Below are 13,088 nucleotides of genomic sequence, written 5' to 3'. Positions count from 1 at the left end.
TTATTTGTCATTTTTATGTCAGTATATGTCCCTCACATTTGAGAATTGGGGTGTTCCCCTAATATATATTGTGATTATTACAGCTCTTGGGGTACCGTATTTTTTGATGTTGGTTAATTTATTGTCAGCTACATACAGATAATTTAGTGTTTGGTGGTTAAAGTTTGGGTTTTAAAACGTTTAAGTTTGATATCTGTGTTTTGGACATGTCTTCTACAGGAAACTCTCATCTGCACATTTATTTTAAAGCTGTTTATATCTAATTATTACAAATAGTGACATGTATTATTTTACTTTATGTCACTAATGTATTATATGTGCATGCACACTGTAAAAAAAAAAAACTGGGTGCCAAACAAATGCCAGCCACTGTGGGACAGCTCGGTGTGACTGGGCATTACTGCTGGCAGGGACACAGGGAAGAATGTGGGTATTATTTCAGACTGGTAGTGAACTCATGCTCTCTCTGGCCCTAGAGCACGAGATTTAGCTTCCCTTAAGAGCTTTAACTTCACACTTTAATAATATCGTTCACAAATGTTAGTCATGGCCGTGCATTAGGCTCTCATCCCACATGTTAACAGAGCGTGGGCATGAATTATGCATATTGATAAGGTCACCAGCAGCTCTCTGTAGGGTTGTTTGTTCTAACACACTGTTTGTTTGCTGTACAGGCGCCATGGCAGAACTCGGTGCAAAGCATTTTCTGAAGAAACACCAGGCGGAACTTATCAAAAGGACAAGAAATCCATTAGGTCTGGCTGATGTTCTGCGTGGGAAGGGCATTATTAAAGCTGAAATGTATTCTAACATCAAAAGACAGACAACCAGCCAGAAACAAATGAGAGAATTATACGAGCACCTGAACAGCGAGAAAGCCTATCAGTGTGTTTATGATTGGCTAAAAGAGAACGAGTCTGATTTAATGAAAGAACTGGGTAAGCCTGACTTTTGAGTTTTGTTTTTAAATCATAATAATAGAACTAATAGAATTAATTGCTTCTGTGATTTTGTTCCAGCTGACGACTGTGTTTTAGATAAATACCTCTTCCCCTTACCAAGTCCTAATGGTCATTAGTTGATGGTAACCAGTAACCAATGGGCATATATAGTGATCCTTCAGAATAACACATCACTGAGTGTGAGGTCAATAAGTTTTCATGCTTTACTGAATCAAAAACCAGCCCAACATAACAAACATGGCAGTAAAACAGTAACATCAAAAGAATTTGGTCACTTTTAGCTTTAAAACTAATAATTATTAGACAAAAAAGAACATACTTGTTATGAATTGTTGCTACACCTGCCGGTTTGGAGATGGGGGGGGGATTCATCTGATCCCAGGGGTGCAAAGTTAAGCATTTTACTGGTGTAGCTTGATAACAAGTTCTGTAGAGAACTTATTCACTAAAGGAGCCGAATATTAACTGCTGGCTGTAAGAAATGACAGAATTGATCATGATCATTGGTTTGTTGGTTGATTTATTAACATTTCTAACAGAAATGAGGTTGACAATGCCGAACCAGAGAGTAAGTCACAGTAAAACTCTGACCTATAGGGCTGAGGTCCCCAATCTTTTTTGCACCATGGACCGGTTTTATTTAAGACATAATGTCACGGACTGGCAGGGTGGGAGGATTTAAAATAAAATAACTATGTAACTGTGTAATAACTAACTCACAATAATGGAAAATCAGCTTTTTTCAATGCAACAAGACGCAGCTCCCACCTAGTGGTGATAGGAGGCAATAGCGCCTGAAGTGTGTTGAAAATTGGCGCAGTGTTTTCATTGCTATTGTAGCGTCTCTAATTATTTTTTCTTTCTGTGCGGCCCAGTAATAAATGACCCACAGACTGGTAGCGGTCTTTTTTTTGCGCAACGAGATCTGATCTGCACATCAGTTCAGCATGGCAGAAGCTCAAGTTATGCCTGGTTCACACTACATGATTCTAGCCCTGATTTTCGCTCGGTGACGGGTCGGTGCTGGATTCGGGAGGAACTCGGTGTTCGCTCTGCGATCAAAACTCGGCTCTCAATCAATGTGAGAAACAGCGAGGGGAAACACAGGGGCGAGGTTGTAAACAGGTGGTTCAGGAGCGGAATATAGTTTCTATCAGAATACATCAGCACACGCGAGTTTTACAGTATTTCTGACCTGATCGTTCTCTACAAAACAAAATATTTATTAACCTCCAACTCACTATAGAACAAGCCATGCTGCTCGTGTTGCCAAATCCACTCAGATTCATTTATTTCATCGGCGCACAAACTTTCATCTCTCGCTACTTGTTGATGTGCATGTTTGGACGTGGTATCATTAAACCTTTCATCACTTCTCACGTGTGTTTTCGTGACAGAACGTAGTTTTGGAGAGCAGAGAAGCTCACCTGTGATTCCCCCTGGTGATAGATGGTGTAGTGTAAAAACCCCCATCGCCGATCAGTCGTGTAGTGTGAACATTACAGCGACCAGGTGTTAATCAGAGTGTCGTGTCGTGTAAACTTGGCATAAGCTGTTCAACAGCCAGGTGTATGTTTACATTACATTTACAATGTTGTAGCGTGTCAGACATATAAAATAATAATAAAAAATGAATGTTACTGTTTTCTGTTTTGGAGTAATTATTTATGTAAACAAAATACACAAATATTTTTAATAATGAAAATATTATGTTCTTTGTACAATTAGCACATTCGTTCTCTGAACATCTGTACATATTTAAACAAAACCTGTTAATGTAACTCAAATATGCCTAAATGTGTTGAATCGAAATCGAATCGAATCGGGACCTTGTGAATCGAATCGAATCGAATCGATCCAGGAAATTAGTGGCGATACCCAGCCCTACTCTTTTCCAGACATTATTTATTTCATATAACTGATTTGGCTGAAACACTTAAAGTAAATCATTAAAATACCTTTATACATTTAGTCATTTTTAGGTATATTAAGGTCTTGCTTGATGATTTGAAGGTATTTGTGATTTTTCTGTGTGTGTGTTATTTTTCCTTATATGTTTACACAGGGAAGAGGTTTAGGAGTCAAACAGAGGACGGCGTGGATGAACCAGATAACCGTCTCAATAATTCTCCAAGTAAGTAAAAACTAAATTCTTACTAACCCACTAAAATCTATTAATGCTTTAATGTCGTCATCCCATCCAGGGTATTCCTGCCTTGCACCCAGTCTTTCCTGGTGAAACCAGACCATCCGCGACCCTGACCAGGACGACAATAAAAAAATTCAAAACTACGGCAATCATTTATTAATCTGTAATTGAGCAACACAGACGGGTCACGTTTAATACATGACAGTAAAAAGAAGAATGTGTGATGTGTTACTTCCCTTAAATCTTTATTTAACTGATAAAAGTACAAAGAAAAGATTCTTAATGTTTCACTGATCAACCTCATTCTAGTTTGTAAATAGAAACACGTTTAGAATTTGATGCTGTAACTCCAAAAAAGTCAGGACGGGGGTGTGTTCCCTACCAAGTCCCATCAGCATTTTTATTAATGAGACTTTTTAATGCGTCTGGAACTGAGGACACTGATTGTTGCAGTGTTTCTTGTGGATCTGGACTGCAGGCAGGCTGGTCAAGCACACACACACTCTGTGTCTAGGAAGCCGCACTGTTGTAGTGCAGGCAGAATGAGGCCTGGTATCACCGTGCTTAAATAACTACGAACTTCCAAAGAAAAGATGCCTTGATGGTAACTTGTATCTTTGTTAAGTCCCAAAACCCTTCTCCACTTCAACATTCTGTAACTTTTATTGGAATGTGTTATACGCATCAAATTCAGGGTTTGGGTTTCAATAATTCGGTCAAAGAAAAGAAACCATTGCAGAAAATTATTTAAAGTGTAGTACTGTCATGATATGTGTGCTGTGACAAATTATCTGCCCCTTGTCTTATATTACACTTTTTTAAGAGGTGCAAAAAAACTAAAAGTTGCAAATATGCAAAAATAAAATAAACCAGTAAGGACACAAATTCCTTTTTACGATAATGTGTTCCCTACCAGTGTTTGCAAAGCTTTGACCTTCAACTGCAGTAGCCAGTGTACAAATGAAAATCTGATACACTGTGTAAACAACTACATTATCTACATTTCAACAGATCTCAAGACCTTATCCACCATGGCCAAACTGGAAGACTGGGTCTCTGATCCTGAAAACAGCCAGAAACTGATTGATGACCTGGAGAAGAAGCTCAAACAGGGTGAAATTGAGGCTTTGAAAGATTCTCTGAAGGATAAGAAGCTGAAAAAGAGTCTGTGTCTCACTGCTAAAGAGATTAACGAGATCAGTCGTAAAAAAGAACTAAAGTTGTTTCTCGAACAGAGAAAAAGCTACATTTCCTAAATCGATGTTAGGGTTGTTTTTTGAAAAGGACAAAGACCACGTTACAGCTGCAAAAGTATCGATGTTGGTAGAAAATGATGATGATTAAGAGTTCATGCAGATAAATGCAGAAGAGTCAGGCAGCAGTAGATATGGATCGTCATTTAGCTTGACTGACCGCTCACTGTCACAAACTAATGATCAGTTACAGGTTGTGACAAGCCTTCATACCATCAGTCACCCAATAGTCACTGGCGTTCCATGTAGTGAGAAGAAAACTAGCGACAGTGAGTCCAAAAACGCTGATCTGGGCTGTGTATCGCCAGCAGAGGAGCTTGGTTCTCGATCATTACAGACATGTGAACCAACAGTGGTCCAGGAGAAAGATAAACTTCTACCAACAGAGGACCTGCAGGAGGTACAGTTTAAGAATACACCTCAAATATCAGATGTTCCGAGATCTGAGAAAAATTTTTATGATGGTCATCAGAATAAGTGTTTTGGTACCTCTCTACATGCAGTAGTGGACGAGCCAATGAAAAACAAGGGGCTGCAAGATCTTAAGATCAAAGCAAGAAGTGGTTCTGATGTCCCAAAGCATCCATATGTTCTTCATGGTGATCAGAATAAGTGTTACGGTACCTCTCTACATGCAGTAGTGGATAAGCCGATGCAAAATGAGGGGCTGCTAGAACTCCAGTGTAAGGAAAGATGTGGTTCTGATGTCCTAAATCATCCAGATGTTTTTGATATCCTTCAGGACCAGAATGAGCATTATGTTACCTCTCATCCTGCAGCAGCAGGTGACCTGATGCAAAACGGGGGACTGCAAGATCTTCAGTTCAAAGAAAGAAATGGTTCAGATGTCCTAAAGCATCCAGATGTTCTTGATGGTGATCAGAATGAGAATTACGCTACCTCTCCACATGCAGTAGTGGACGAGCCAATGGAAAATGAGGGGCTGCAGGATCTTAAGATCAAAGAAAGAAATGGTTCTGATGTCCCAAAGCATCCATATGTTCTTGATGGTGAACAGAATGAGCATTACGGTACCCCTCTACCTGCTGTAGCAAACAACCTGATGCAAAACGAGGGACTGCAAGATCTTCAGTTCAAAGAGAGAAGAGGTTCTGATGTCATAAAGCATCCAGATGTTCTTGATGGTGATCAGAATGAGCATTACGATACCTCTCCACATGCAGTAGTGGACGAGCCAATGCAAAACAAGGGGCTGCAAAAACTTCAGTGTAAAGAAAGAAATGGTTCTGATGTCATAAAGCATCCAGATGTTCTTGACAGTCATCAGGACCAGAATGAGAATTATTGTACCTCTCTACCTGCTGTAGCAGATGACCCAATAAAAAACGAGGGGCTGCAAGATCTTCAGTTTAAAGAAAGAAAGGTTGATATCTTAAATCATCCAGATGTTCTTGTTGATAATCAGAATAAGCATTACGGTACCCCTCTACCTGCTGTAGTGGATAAGCCAATGCAAAACAAGGAACAAAAAGATATTCAGTTCAAAGGAAGAAGTGCTTCTGGTGTCCCAAATAATCCAGATGTTCTTAATATCTATCAGGGCCAGAGTAAGTGTTATGGTACCTCTCTACCTGCTGTAGCAGACAACCTATTGCAAATCAAGGGGCTACAAGATCTTCAGTTCAAAGAAAGAAATGGTTCAGATGTCCTAAAGCATCCAGATGTTCTTGATGGTGATCAGAATGAGAATTACGCTACCTCTCAACATGCAGTAGTGGACGAGCCAATGGAAAATGAGGGGCTGCAAGAATTTCAGTGTAAAGAAAGAAGTGCTTCTGATGTCATAAAGCATCCAGATGTTCTTGATGTTGATCAGTGTTATGGGACCTCTTTACCTGCAGTAGTGGATAAGCCAATGCAAAACGAGGGGCTGCAAGATCTTAAGATCAAACAAAGAAATGGTTCTGATGTCCCAAATCATCCAGATGTTCTTGATGGTGAACAGAATGAGCATGACGGTACCTCTCTACCTGCAGTAGTGGATGAGCTAATGCAAACTGAGGGGCTGCAGGGTCTTCAGTTCAAAGAAAGAAATAATTTTGATGTCCCGAATCTTCCAGACAATCATGATTATGATCAGAATATGCGTCACTGTACCTCCCTACCTGCATTAGCAGATTTCCTGATGCAAAACAAGGGACTGCTAGATCTTAAGTTACAAGCAAGAAGTGGTTCTGATGTCCCAAATCATCCAGATGTTCTTGATGTTGATCAGAATAAGCATTACGGTACCTCTCTACCTGCAGTAGCAGGTGGCCCAATGCAAAACCAGGGACTGCAAGATCCTAACTTAAATGAAAGAAGTGCTTCTGATGTCCCGAATCATCCACATGTCCTTGATGGCCATCAGGGCCAGAATAAGCATTATGGTACCCCTCTACCTGCTGTAGTGGATGAGCTCATGCAAAATGAGGGGCTGCAAGATCTTAAGTTCAAAGAAAGAAATAGTTCTGCTATCTTAAATCATCCAGATGTTCTTGATGGCCAGCAGTGCCAGCTACAACCAGTAGAAGAAAGCATGGATGTGCAGGAGACGGTCAGTGAACCAAATATGCAGTTTTACAAAAATTCTTTAAAGCCTCTGCAGCCTGATGGTCTGTTTGAAGCAAATCACAGTAAAACTTAATTTTCATCCCGTTTTCAAAACACATCAGTCATGCAGCTCCAGTCTGAGGGTCGAGATGATGCACGGCTAGAGGAAAACATGGACATACAAGAGAACGTGTATGAACCAAATGAGCGTTTTAACCCCACGTCTGTTTACAGTAGGTTTAGTGATCCAGCTGTGAGTTCTGTGACTGGTGCAGTGAAGGATCAAGATAAAGTAGTCACTGGGTCATGCTGAAAGTTCTTCAAAACTATTTGCTACAGACATTACAGGTCAACCCTTAAACCAAAGTACACCTTTAAATGAGACCAAGAAAAGAAACAATAACAGAAAGAAAGTGCTGAAGGAAAATAAGCTGAAGAAGATGAAGAAAATGACGGAGCGGGACATTGTGCTCCGTAACTGGGCTATGAAACAATGCAGCGGCAGTGAGGGGGAGATAAAGGAAGTATTTGATTGTATATTGATCAGTGATGTTGTGGAACACAGCGAGTACTCGTTTCTAAAGGCTGAAAATGTCATGAACTATAAGAACCCAAAAACTGGTGTAAATAAAATGATTTACCTCACTGATGAGAAAAAGTTCTCAATCGACACACAAACTCTGCTCCAGTATCACATGTACGTGTGTGACATTCCATCGACGATCGTCTTAGGTCCTCAAGAGGAAGAGAGGAGCATCGACAGGTCTTTCACTATAGACCCGTATCTGTGGTGCATTTCAAAGGTTTTTGTTCCTGCTCTTGCTGTGTACAAAAACATCCAGCAAAAGAAAAAGCTGTACTCTCTGATTTGAAAACGTGCAAAGATCCGAAGCCATCCGGTCACATTTAATTGTACAGAATTTTTAAAACATTTTCTTAAAGCAGAACTAAATGAAACACGAAAGTATTCATTAAACGAGTTATAATCACCTTCAATGCCACCACCCACTTGGAAGGACAAAGGTCAGGTGGGGTCACTTACAGCTGCCGCTGCAATATGATATCTTTGGGAATGGGGTTAGGCACCGTGACTGGCCAGCAGAGGGTGTTGCTGCAGCGCTTGACCACTGTCCCTTCCACTTACAGACACCCAGCCAGTCGTGTGCCTGTGCAGCCACCTTGGCCGGTCAGTAGCACAGCTGAGATTCGAACTTTGATCTCAAAGTTATATAATGCTTTATGCTTATTAAAAATGATGCTTTTTGTTGTTTGCAGTATAATTACTGATTTATTTTCCTGATTACAGTTGACTTATTTTAAAATGTCTGCAAATTATATTAAAATAAAGTGTTTTTCATTATTCAGTTTGTAGTTTTTGTTGTTCATACACTTCATCATTTATGTTCAACAGGTAGATCAGTTCTAACAGTGACAAGCTGTAGCTCTCGTACCACAGACAGACTGTTGACATCACTTCATTGTTGATGTCACGTTGGTTTACACAATTATTAGTATTGTTACCGGTCGTCTGGGTGCCCCTTAGCAGGCACAATCGGCAGTGCAGGCGGTGCAGCGGACAAAATCAGTCGCTAATCTGCTGGGTGAGAGAAGACGGGACTATAAAAAGTGGACGGGGTCTTCAATGCTGTGTAAGCACCCCGGTTAGTAGTCCACAGCACCAATCCTGCTCCTCACTGGTAATTCTTTCCAAAAACAACAGTGTGTTTTTGTGGTTAAAGTATGCATTACAGTAATTCACTCACAGGAAAAAAAATACCATTAAATACTCTGTGGTCGAAACTATATGGACATTTGATCATGAGCATGTTGGTCATTTTTTTTCAAAACCAACGTTAGTATGTGGTGCCCCTCCATGATTTTGGAGTTTGTGAGAATTGGAGCACATTTTATTAAAAGAGCGCATTTATGTCTTGCACACAGTGTCCGGGCATGGTGCCTGACCCACTGTGACTCTGACAATGAAAAGAAGATATACTTTATTTGTCATATATACGTATACAGTTGTACAGGGAGCTGGGGTCAGAGCGCAGGGTCAGCCATCATACAGCACCCCTGGAGCAGACAGGGTTAAGGGCCTTGCTCAAGGACCCAACAGTGGCTGAATAGCAGAGCCTGGATTTGAACCACCAATCTTCCGGTTGATAGTCCAAAGCTCTACCCACTAGGCTACCACTGTCCCTCAAACAGTTGTCCCTAAAGCAGTTGAAGGTCTGAATAAAGAAATGAATGAAGGTTCCATGTTGGTTTCTCCTCCCACACGTGACGAGTCCTGACACGAGTCTGAAGTTCGTCTCTCTGTGTGACATTTTTTACCTTTATTCTATCTGACACAATCAGGAGCAGGGCATTTCCTCTTTGCTCTACAGTCTGATCTCCGCCAGGTAAGAACGTTTAATATTCACGCTGCTGATGTGAGAAATGCTTTTCTTTATTACGGCTGCAAAATGAAACATTTATTATTGTTAATTTATTACGTGTTAATAATAATTTATTAACACTGTCGTGTAAAATATGCTTAAACTAATATAATGAATAAATGTGTTACTAAACTGAAAGTGAAAGTTTATATCTTGCACCAAAAACACGATTCTTATCTACATTTTCGGCATTTAGCAGACACTTTTATCCAAAGCGACTCACAATTATGACCTGAACATGATTTTGAGCAGTTGAGGTTAATGGTCTTGCTCAGGGGCCCAACAGTGGCAACTTAGCAGTGGTGGGGCTTGAACCGGCAACCTTCTGATTACTAGTCCAGTACCTTAACCACTGAGCTATCACTGCCCCTGAAGATAAAATTCTGGACTATTAATGTGCATCTCCTTATATTCAGTGATTCATTTATTTATGTAACTATTCATTTGTTAGTTATGATGCTGTATATCACAGTGTTATTAGAAAGAAACCATGTAAACAGGAAACACTGATCTAAAAGCACTGATCTAATGTAAAAGAATATTGCTGAACTGTGATAATAACATGAATTACAGCCCTAAGTGGAGAAAAAGACATATTTTGTTTATACTGACGCCATTTCTACCCAACAGTTACATTCATGTAATAAACAATGAACAAAATTATTATTTTTTGTGGCAGAGTGGCGCAAAGGGTAGTGCTGTTGCGTCACAGCAAGAAAGTCCTGGGTTCGATTTCTTAGCAGGCTGGGTGAGCAGGGGTCAGTGTGGGTTTCCATCAGGTTCTCCGGGTTTTCTCTCACACACGCAAAAACAACTGGAGCTGCAAAATTTACTCGTGTGTGTGTGTGTGTGTTCTGTGATGGACTGGCGACCTGTCCAGGGTGTTTCCTGCCATTTGCCCAGTGAATTAGTATTTTGCATAGAAAATAGGACAATCTGATTTTTTTGCTGTTCTCACTCTTTAACGGTTCTAACAGGCACATCAGTTATACATCAATAACATCAAATAAATAAAATATTCTCATATTTATAGCAACAGTATGGTGAAGGGCCTTTCCTTTATTTCTGTGCACAAACAGCCATTTTCAAACAGTGTTTTAGTTTGTAAACCTAATCACTCTTTTTTGTCTTCAACATGCCGTGCCAACATCTGAGGGCGTGTCAGGCTGTAGAGGAACAAGAACGTTCTCTTATCACAAATAGTTGATCCATACTACCTGTACATCTGTAACAGCTGCACAAATCCTCACAGGTAATCTATGCACTCCTTCGGCTTCTTGCTCATGTTTACTCCAGCCGTGCATTGTGCAGCGCCCCGTCTGCTGGTGACACATCCTCGGGTCCAATAGCACCGGCGGTTCTCAGAATAGTACAGAGATTCTTAAAAGCCTGAACAGAACCAGTTCACGATTCAGATTTATTTAGATCGAGAGAGTGAGGTCCATCATGACACAGGGCGAGGAGTTTGGTGTGAATGTTGCTGAAGCTCGATTCATGCTGACTTACTCTTAACCAGTTTGACCCACTTAACCATTACAGATGCTTCAATATAAAAAAGTGCACCGACATTGTGGTTGATTTTGAACAGGTGAAGATGGCGTCCCCCGCCGAACGGTTCCTGAAGGTCCACAGGAGTGAAATCGTGGGCCGAGTGAAGAGCGTAAACGGTCTGGCTGATTGTCTGCTTGAGAAGGAAGTGATTTCTAAGGAAGCATTGAATGAGATCAGTAGCCAGAAACCAGAAGAGGAGCAGATGAGGACAGTTTATAAGCATCTGAACAGCAGTAAGGCCTATGAATTAACATTAGAATGGCTGAAGAGACACGAGTCTCATGTGATGGAAGATCTGGGTAAGTAGCTTCATGCGGTGTGATTCATCCTGAAGATTAAAAAGATGGAACATTTTCTGAATTCTCAGTTATTCATGTTCTTTTTATTTTAAAGCAGAAAAGACAGAGACTCCGGAACCGAGCCACTCGAGAGTGAGTAACGTGGTGAAAGCTTCGGTTCTGTTTGTAACTCTGGGATTTATAGACATTTAGAATTGTATTAGAGTCACATTTTCTCTCTGGTGAACCCACATAGGAAAAAAGACAGAGAATCCAGAACCATGAAGCCATGGATGAAACAGATTGTGATCTCCAAACATCACCAGGTACTGAGTTCAGAGTATGTTGTGCGCATCTTGCTGCCACTTCTCATCTGCTTTTCGTCTTTTCTCTGTTTTTTTCCCAGTTTCTCTTTCACTGTTTGAAATCAGAGAATTGCACTGGCTTTCAATCACATCATGCATCAAATTCAAAATTCTGTTTCTTACATTTAAAGCTCTCCATGGTCTGGCCCCAGCTTTTGTTTAAGAGCTCTTACACCCCTACACTCCCTCTCGCTCCTTAAGGTCCTCCGGTGGAAGGTTCCTCTCTACGCCTCTGACTAAACTGTCCTCAAGGGTGGCAGATCTTTCAGTGCTGTTGCTCCTAAGCCCTGAAACTCTCCACCCCAAGATTGTTCTTATATCACTTTTTTAAATCTCTAGACTTTTCTTTTTAGTCAGTATTTTGGTTTTTCCCTCTACTGTAAAGTGACCTTGAGACTGTGAAAGGTGCTATATAATCAAAACATTATTATTATTACTATTATTATTACTGTTATTATTATTATTACTTTTGAAGATTTCTGTCGATTGTAGTCGGATGTGGAATTAAATTGCTGCAATTCTGACATTTAAGATTTTTTATTAGTAAATGTTTTACATTAATTGGTAAACACACACATTGACATTTTTGTTAATTTGATCTTTAATGATTAATTGTTTAAATGCTCTACCAAGTCAGGAAATGTAAGTGTATTTTATTAACAACAACTTTGTGTGGTTTTGAAACAGATCTCAAGACCTTATCCACCATGGCCAAACTGGACGACTGGGTCTCTGATCCTAAAATCAGTGAAAAACTGGTTAATGACCTGAAGGAGAAGCTTGCTCAGGGTGAAATGGAGGGTTTGGAGGATTATCTGAAGGACATAAAGCTGAAAAAGAGTCTGTGTCTCACTGCTAAAGAGATCAACGAGATCAGACAGAGAAAAGATCTTCGTTCATTTCTTACAGACGTTAAAGGAGCCAAATTTCCTAAAAATACACTTGACCACTTTTTTGAGAAGGTCAGAAGTAAGGCCTCAACAGCCAAGAAAAAGCCTGAACAGTACAGTAATTACGACGACTCCATAAACCATAATGCAGATGATTTGAACAGCAGTGGATACGGATCTTCATGCAGCTCAAGTTTTAATAGCAGAGTGTTTCCTCACACTGTGTTCCCAAATGAGGACGTGTTCATATGTGAAGGTGTCACTGATGTCAGTCACACACACAACATGGAGGTCACGGATTACGAGTCCAAAAGCGCAGACCTAGACTTCAAAGCGGACGTTCCACACCCAACAGAAAACGCAGATCAGATTCAGCAAGCTGTCAGAAGCAGTGGAGGAACCAGGGAATTAAAAGAAAAGCAGGAAATGGACGACACTGACTGTCCTCCTCAAACATCCTCTCAAAACCTTTTTTAATGTTCCTCTGTTTGCCAAAAAGAGCAAGTTGTCCAGCTACAGTCCAAGCTACAGGACAAAGTCGATACCTCATTTGAAGAAAGAGCGGTGGTCTGGTTGTGGAAGGTTTGGAGCCAGAAGATAAGCAGCAGAGCAGTTACAATCATGGAGATGATTTTGATGAGCCGGATGG

General features: G+C 40.5%; 2 protein-coding genes across 3 annotated transcripts; both read left to right on the top strand.

Moving 5' to 3' along the window:
• The first annotated feature begins 1,907 nt into the window (after positions 1-1,907).
• On the top strand, positions 1,908-8,277 carry LOC134307760 (uncharacterized). Its single transcript, XM_062990568.1, has 3 exons — positions 1,908-2,043; positions 3,028-3,096; positions 4,123-8,277. Exon 3 carries the CDS (start codon positions 4,462-4,464, stop codon positions 7,009-7,011), a length of 2,550 nt encoding a protein of 849 aa, XP_062846638.1. The 5' UTR covers positions 1,908-2,043; positions 3,028-3,096; positions 4,123-4,461; the 3' UTR covers positions 7,012-8,277.
• Positions 8,278-9,316: 1,039 nt separating this feature from the next.
• LOC134307761 (uncharacterized) lies at positions 9,317-13,082 on the top strand. 2 transcript variants are annotated; one of them, XM_062990571.1, is made up of 5 exons: positions 9,317-10,607; positions 10,944-11,205; positions 11,303-11,337; positions 11,441-11,510; positions 12,237-13,082. In XM_062990571.1, the coding sequence occupies exons 2-5, from the start codon at positions 10,950-10,952 to the stop codon at positions 12,914-12,916; spliced, it is 1,041 nt and encodes a 346-aa protein (XP_062846641.1). In that variant the 5' UTR covers positions 9,317-10,607; positions 10,944-10,949; the 3' UTR covers positions 12,917-13,082. The 2 variants fall into 2 exon arrangements, with proteins under 2 accessions (XP_062846641.1, XP_062846640.1); XM_062990570.1 differs by having other exon boundaries at positions 11,300-11,337.
• Positions 13,083-13,088: the final 6 nt, after the last annotated feature.

Source organism: Trichomycterus rosablanca, unplaced genomic scaffold (assembly GCF_030014385.1).
Source record: "Trichomycterus rosablanca isolate fTriRos1 unplaced genomic scaffold, fTriRos1.hap1 scaffold_332, whole genome shotgun sequence".
In the NCBI taxonomy this organism is placed as follows: domain Eukaryota; kingdom Metazoa; phylum Chordata; class Actinopteri; order Siluriformes; family Trichomycteridae; genus Trichomycterus; species Trichomycterus rosablanca.
Note: the sequence above shows the minus strand (reverse complement) of the source record. Positions and strands in the feature narration are given on the sequence as shown.

What these genes read in the sequence shown, in the direction of transcription:
- LOC134307760 (XM_062990568.1), top strand. Translation starts at nt 4,462, where the DNA reads ATGCAGATAAATGCAGAAGAGTCAGGCAGCAGTAGATATGGATCGTCA.
- LOC134307761 (XM_062990570.1), top strand. Translation starts at nt 10,950, where the DNA reads ATGGCGTCCCCCGCCGAACGGTTCCTGAAGGTCCACAGGAGTGAAATC. An exon ending in CGGAACCGAGCCACTCGAGA is followed by an intron (nt 11,338 to 11,440) that starts GTGAGTAACGTG and finishes GAACCCACATAG; the next exon opens with GAAAAAAGACAGAGAATCCA. An exon ending in TGATCTCCAAACATCACCAG is followed by an intron (nt 11,511 to 12,236) that starts GTACTGAGTTCA and finishes GTTTTGAAACAG; the next exon opens with ATCTCAAGACCTTATCCACC.